This window comes from Nicotiana attenuata, unplaced genomic scaffold (assembly GCF_001879085.1).
Source record: "Nicotiana attenuata strain UT unplaced genomic scaffold, NIATTr2, whole genome shotgun sequence".
Classification (NCBI taxonomy): domain Eukaryota; kingdom Viridiplantae; phylum Streptophyta; class Magnoliopsida; order Solanales; family Solanaceae; genus Nicotiana; species Nicotiana attenuata.
The window spans coordinates 3,763-11,058 of record NW_017675958.1 but is presented as its reverse complement, the minus strand read 5'-3'; the positions used below and the strand labels follow the sequence as shown (position 1 = coordinate 11,058).

Here is a 7,296-nt window from a genome sequence, read left to right as displayed (position 1 = left end):
GCATCGACGTTTCGCCTTTATGGTGGCTTTCCTGGGGCTTTTAGTATTTCCAAGGAAGGATGGGAACATTGACATAAAAATAGCTGGGGTCGTCAGCACGTTATACTCAAGCCAAAAGTACACTTGCACCTATGATATTGGCCGATATCTTCCGTGCTCTTACAGCCTGCAAGGCCGGGGAAGCTTTCTTCGAGGGGTGCAGTCTATTGTTACAAATGTGGATGATCGAGCATCTGTGTCATCGTCCTCAGTTTTTGAGCTACGGGTCTCCAGAAAAAACATGCATAGAAGAGTTTTACACGAGGATTAAAGGGGCCAAATTGCCGGAAGGAGTCACGGGTTGGACAACATATTTCGGTCCCTCACTGCTAGCCAAATAGAGTGGACACTGGGATGGTTACCCGTTGATGAAATCATATACATGCCGGCAGCCCGACCACATTTCCTTCTGATGGGGCTTAGAAGCATTCAGCCTTACGCCCCGTATCGAGTGTTGAGACAGCTGGGGAGATGCCAGATAGTACCCAAGGATGATGATCTTAGTTTGCAAGTGGTTGAGATTGGCCCTGATGGCCAGTTTCCTGAAGCAATGGTCCGCCAGGTTGGAGCGAATGTCAATATTTGGCGGCAAACACTTGTGTTCGAGATCGAGCCAAAGGAGAAGTGTCTCCTGATTATCAGGCTTGGTATAGANAGTAGGTTATAAGTCGATGAATCAATTTACAAGTGTATCAATACCTAAAAGAACCCGGCCCTGTGTTCCGAGCGCTTCTATATATATAGACATACACACACATACACACACACACATACACTTCACTGTAATACTATAACGTATACATAACTTGTTATAGTATATGTTAGTGTGTGTATATATATAACACACACAGTTCGTGCTACTTTAACTACATATATAGCATGTTATAGTACATGATATTGTATTCATTATTTGTATTGTAACAGAGTTAATGAATTACATTCATTCATCACTAGGTTATAAGTCGATGAATCATTATAACAGATTAATTGATATAAGTCGAGACGTTTGTTTTTAATATTCAACGATGCATCTGAGTAGGTTATAAGTCGATGAATCAATTTACATACATATATATATATATATATATATGTATATATATATATATATATATATATATAAAACACGCTTCGTTGTACTACTTTAACTACATATATAGCATGTTAGAGTATATTTTAGTGTGTTCATCCAACAAAAGTGTTAACGGATTACATTTATATTATTAAGATAGTAAATACAAAAGTGATTTTTAATTTTGACCAATGTTGACCTGAAAAGAGACCAACTTTGGTCGCTAATTATCCAGAAATTAAAATTAGCGACCAAAGTTGGTCGCTAAATTTAAATCGGATTTATTTATATTTTATATAATATTTAAAATAATAATATAATCGTTAAACGTTAGAACTGGGTCCCAGATTAGCGACCAAAGTTGGTCTCTATCTGCTTCCCCTTTCGTAAGCGACCAACTTTGGTTGCTAATTTTAAACTATATTTATTTATATTTCATAATTTTTTTAAATAATAATATAATTATTAAAATTTTATAACTGGGTCCCAGATTAGCGACCAAAGTTGGTCTCTATCTGCTTCCCCTTTCGTGAGCGACCAACTTTGGTCGCTAATTTTAAATTATATTTATTTATATTTTATAATTTTTTTAAAATAATAATATAATTATTAAAATTTTATAACTGGGTCCCACTTTAGCGACCAACTTTGGTCGCTTTTCTTGACAGACCAATTTTGGTCACAAATTGTTGGTCGCTTTTTTCCGGATTTCTGTTAGTGTTAGTTACTTAAAAATAAGATATGTTATCTATTATCACATGTTAAAATACTACTATTAGTGTAAAGATCATTTACGGCATCGGTTTAAATTAGTTAAATCATTATCCTAATTGAATAGAAGTATTGATTTTCCTTCATATTTTGTTATATGTTGCAGATTATCAGTAACAATCAGCTAAAAAGTGTCATTCTCGAGTTTCTGGTGGTACAAAGCTTACCAGTATAAGGAGTTCTTGAACATCTATACATCAAATAATGGCAATTTTGAAGCTCTACTTCAGTTTTTCAAGCTCTAAGCTTACTGGAATTTTTGTATAATAATAAATAGTACACCACCTGACTTGTATGTGATTATATTGTGTGTAATAAAATAATTCTAAACAATTATATCTACCCAAGTTCTCTTGTGCTATATATAATGACCAATAAGGAAAGAGTTCCAAGAAGATCCAACGACACTGTGGCAGTGTAATGCTGGGTGATTTTTAAAAATAGCCAGATTTATAACTAGTCGTTCAAAAATAGCCCAATTTCAAAAGTAATCGAAATTTTGCCACTTTTTATGTAAAGATAAATCTGAGCGAAAATACTGTTCAAAACCCGGAAAATACTCCAGTATATTATGCTGGAGTTCCAGGATAGTATGCTGGAACTCCAGCATAATATGATGGAGTTCCAGCATAAATACACTAGAACTCCAGCATAATATACTGGAGTTCCAGCAAGTATAATGGTCCAGTATAATATACTGGAGTTTGGAGCACCAGTGCTCCAGTCTCCAGTATATTATACTGGAGCCAGCAAAGTATACCGGTCCAGCATAATATGCTGGAGTTCATACACAAGTGCACCGAACTCCAGTATATTATGCTGGACCGGTCTCTATTGCAGCAAAACGGTGGCTATTTTTTATTGACTTGGTAAACGCTGGCTATTTTTGATTGACCAGTCCAAAAACTGGCTATACCGTAAAATTTTGGCCGTAATGCTCTATGTAAGATTAACAATAATGTACTTTAACTTGTTATATAAGCATGTAACTTAATTTATTACTCATCTTAAATTTTTTATAGAGTTTACTTCCTTTTTTTATAATAAATGTAAAATATTACCATTAACAAACAAATAAATACACCTGAGCACCTAGTATTATAACCACCTTCTAGGAAGGGTACTATAATTACTATTTTAGTTAATTTAATAGCATAATTTTTTTTTTTTAAATGGTCAGAAGTTAAACTCTTTCTAGATATATAACATGTAAAAATAGGATCGCATATTGACCGGGCACGTAAAAGTAGGGGAATATCCGGGAGAAGATCCCACTTTAGGGGGTGACTATTGCATATATAAAGATTCACCATCCTTCACCATTTACCACTCACTTAATCCTCTAAATCTCTCTAATTAATCATCTCCCTAAGCTTAATTAAATCTCTCGTTCCCCACACAGGGAAAATTAGACTGAATCTCTCTGCTCTCTCTTTCTCCACCATTTTTCTAGCAATAGCAGGTCAGTCTTGTCATGAATTAGCTCTAAATATTTGCTTCTTTTTGCATGCATGTGTCCTTAGCTTCTTGATACGTAAATCAAGATTCTGCTTTGTTCTTTTGCATGCAAGGGAAATTCACGTTCTTTAATTTTGGTCTTTATTTTGAGAATAAAGACATATTTCAACTTTTTTACTTTGATTAAAGAAAATGGTATTTTATTATTGATTTATGCCACTATCCATCAAATATATTGTTATTCTTAAATCTTGCTCGTGTTAATTTGACTAGACACCACGTAAGAATATAAGCAATACTTATAATTTGGATCTTTCAGTCTTAAATTAAAGAATTGCATAACATGCCAAAAATACTACTCCATTTAACTATAAGGGAGAGTCATCATAGGTAAAACGAGAATGTGAAAATAATTACTTATTAAATACAGAATGTGACATTCTTTTGAAACAGATATATTAAAAATGTAAAAAAAAGTAAGACACTAATGAAACAACTAGAATCCACAACATGTCCCATACGTATCGATGGTACTGGCCTAGGATTTATCTCAGGCGCCTTGATAGGAAATCTTATTTTTCGTGGAGCTGAGAATTAACTATGGGATCTTAGTGCATGGGAGAGAGGACACATGTTTTCTTGAACATTCCTTATGCTTAAATTGCCTTTTACGATTTAAAAACATGTAATTAACCTTAAATTTAGAAATAAAAGTCAAAGAGCTTCCAAATGTACAAAACTCGTCACTCTTTTGTGGAACAGACTGAAAAAAGAAAGAGTGTCATATAAAATGTAAGAGATGAAATATTATTCTTTTATGATCTTGATCTTTCGTTGGCGAATTTGTTTTGATTATTGAATGTTCTTGATTTGAAATGCAGCTAGATCAAAGGAGAAGAGAAGAGTGAAGAAGAATTAGATAAAATGGCAGGGGATCTAAAGGTTTTGAATGCACTAGATGCAGCAAAAACACAATGGTATCATTTCACTGCAATTATTATTGCTGGGATGGGATTTTTCACAGATGCCTATGATCTCTTCTGCATTTCTTTAGTCACTAAATTACTTGGCCGAATTTACTATCATGTTGATGGCTCTCCAAAACCTGGATCTTTACCTCCTGGTGTTTCAGCAGCTGTTAATGGAGTTGCGTTCTGTGGAACCCTTACAGGTAAGGCCGGAATATGTAGCTTACATTTCCTGTATTCGTACGGGAAATCAAAATTAAACGAGCTTTTATCCTAGTGTTCTACGTGAGATTTCTGTTCTCGTTGAGCTCATCTTAGGACAACTACGTTATCTTTTAACAGAATGTTCAATTGGACTCAGTATTTTGTATACATATCATAAATATATATACATGTGAAAGTTCACTAAAATTTCAAAAGGCAGCATGGTGCACTAAGCTCCTGTTATGCGCTGGGTCCGAGGAAGGGCCGGACTACAAAGGTATATTGTACACAGCCTTACCCGGCATTTCTACAAGAAGCTGCTTCCACGGCTTGAACTCGTGACCTCCTGGTCACATGGCAGCAACTTTACCAGTTACGCCAAGGCTCCCCATCACTAAAATTCCAATCAACGTTAAATTTGGAACATGTCGAACTTATTAAATATAAATCTTGGATCTATTCCGTAATGCAGGGCAACTCTTTTTTGGTTGGCTTGGTGACAAATTGGGCAGGAAAAAAGTCTATGGCATAACACTAATGCTCATGAGTCTTTGTTCCATTGGTTCTGGTCTTTCTTTTGGTAAAGAACCAAAGACAGTATTAGCCACACTTTGCTTCTTCAGGTTCTGGCTAGGATTTGGTATTGGTGGTGATTACCCTCTTTCAGCTACTATTATGTCTGAATATGCTAATAAAAAGACTAGGGGTGCTTTTATTGCTGCTGTTTTCGCTATGCAAGGATTCGGTATTCTGGGTGGAGGAATCTTCGCCATCCTGGTCTCTGCTATATTCGAGGCCCGATTTAAGGCTCCTCCATACAAGGTACATTGTGTTTGAAGTTTGTCATATTTAGCCTGAAAATATAAAGAACCTAACATAAATGCTTATATGACTTTAGGATCGTGGAACTCTACGATTTTCATCGAACTGTACATAGCATATATAGAAGATTTAACTAAGAAAATGTTGGGCTAATTAAAACGGCTCGCAGATACTCTTAACAATAGAAAACATCCATCGGAGCTTTCTTAAACAGTAAAGGGCAGCACGGTGCACTAAGCTCTCCCTATGGACGGGATCCGAGAATGTACGCAGCCTTACCCTGCATGTCTGCAAGAGGTTGTGTTCACGGCTCGAACCCGTGACCTGAACAGTGTTGAGTAGAAATCACTATCAACTTTGATCCTTTTAGAGATGTTGATTCTCTCCGATCCCCATATAGCTAATAGAAATTTAGCCAATTTATTAAAGTAATTATTGGTCTACATGAGTAACTTTTTACAGGTTGATCCAATTGGTTCAACTGTTCCACAAGCAGACTATGTTTGGAGAATTATATTAATGGTTGGAGCACTTCCTGCACTTCTCACTTACTATTGGAGAACAAAAATGCCAGAAACTGCTCGTTACACTGCATTAGTTGCCAAGAATGTAAAACAAGCAACTGCAGATATGGAAAAAGTAATGCAAGTTGATATTGAAACAGAACAAAAAGAAGAGCCAAAAATTGCTGTTACAACTAGAGGAAAATCAGGCAATGATTTTGGTTTATTTTCTAAAGAATTTCTTCGTCGACATGGACTTCATTTACTTGGCACAACAAGTACATGGTTTCTTCTTGATATTGCATTTTATAGCCAAAATTTGTTCCAAAAAGATATCTTTAGTGCAATTGGATGGATTCCTCCTGCCAATACTATGAATGCAATTCAAGAAGTTTTCAAAATTGCTAGAGCACAAACACTTATTGCTCTATGTAGTACAGTGCCAGGGTATTGGTTCACAGTCTTTTTAATTGATAGAATTGGGAGGTTTACTATTCAATTACTTGGTTTTTCTATGATGACAGCATTCATGTTTGCTTTAGCCATTCCTTATAACCATTGGACACACCCCAACAATCGTATCGGATTCGTTGTCCTGTACTCACTGACATTCTTTTTCGCAAACTTTGGACCTAACTCAACCACATTTGTCGTGCCAGCTGAGATATTTCCAGCTAGATTACGTTCCACGTGTCATGGAATATCGGCTGCAGCAGGAAAATTAGGGGCAATGGTTGGTGCTTTCGGGTTTTTATATTTGGCTCAGCCACAAGATAAGAGTAAGGTTGATGAAGGGTACACTGCTGGTATAGGAGTGAAGAATTCTCTTATTGTGTTGGGATTTGTTAATCTTTTGGGTACATTGTTTACTTTCTTGGTTCCTGAATCTAAAGGGAAATCTCTTGAAGAAATGTCAAGAGAAAATGATGATGCAGATGAAGCTTAAGCAAAATAGGATTAGATAGATAGAGTTTTTAAGGAAACCTTGTTTCTCTTTTTGGTGCTTTTCTTTTTCTCTACATAGTTTTCAGCTATTATATTTCTATTTTGTTAAACTCTAGGTAGTGGTTGTTACTCTCTTTTATTTAGGATCATACTTTAAGTTCCAGTATCAGCTATAAATTACTCCATTCGTTCAGTTTTACTTGTTATATTTTGCTTTTCGAGAGTCAAATACATAAATTTTGACCAACGTTTAATTAACATGTATTATTTCACCATATTGATATGAGACGAATAGCAAATTATATACTTTTGGTATAATTTCCGAATATATAAATTTTAATTTTAAACTATTAAGAAAATCTAATCCAATTTAGCTTTAAAGATTAGTCAAATCCTTAGATTATAAGTATTGGAGGTTAGAGTAGGTTAATCTCCACTAAGACGGTAGCTCGGTGCTAAAAGCATGTGGGGTCCGAAGAATGGCCGCATGCATCCTCAGGACATGTGATATAAGCAG

General features: G+C 35.4%; 1 protein-coding gene across 2 annotated transcripts; it reads left to right on the top strand.

Moving 5' to 3' along the window:
• Positions 1-3,239: 3,239 nt before the first annotated feature.
• LOC109220616 (probable inorganic phosphate transporter 1-7) lies at positions 3,240-6,972 on the top strand. 2 transcript variants are annotated; one of them, XM_019385075.1, is made up of 4 exons: positions 3,240-3,341; positions 4,219-4,508; positions 4,982-5,331; positions 5,794-6,972. In XM_019385075.1, the coding sequence occupies exons 2-4, from the start codon at positions 4,262-4,264 to the stop codon at positions 6,778-6,780; spliced, it is 1,584 nt and encodes a 527-aa protein (XP_019240620.1). In that variant the 5' UTR covers positions 3,240-3,341; positions 4,219-4,261; the 3' UTR covers positions 6,781-6,972. The 2 variants fall into 2 exon arrangements, with proteins under 2 accessions (XP_019240620.1, XP_019240619.1); XM_019385074.1 differs by lacking the exon at positions 3,240-3,341 and adding an exon at positions 4,051-4,129.
• The last annotated feature ends 324 nt before the right edge of the window (positions 6,973-7,296 follow it).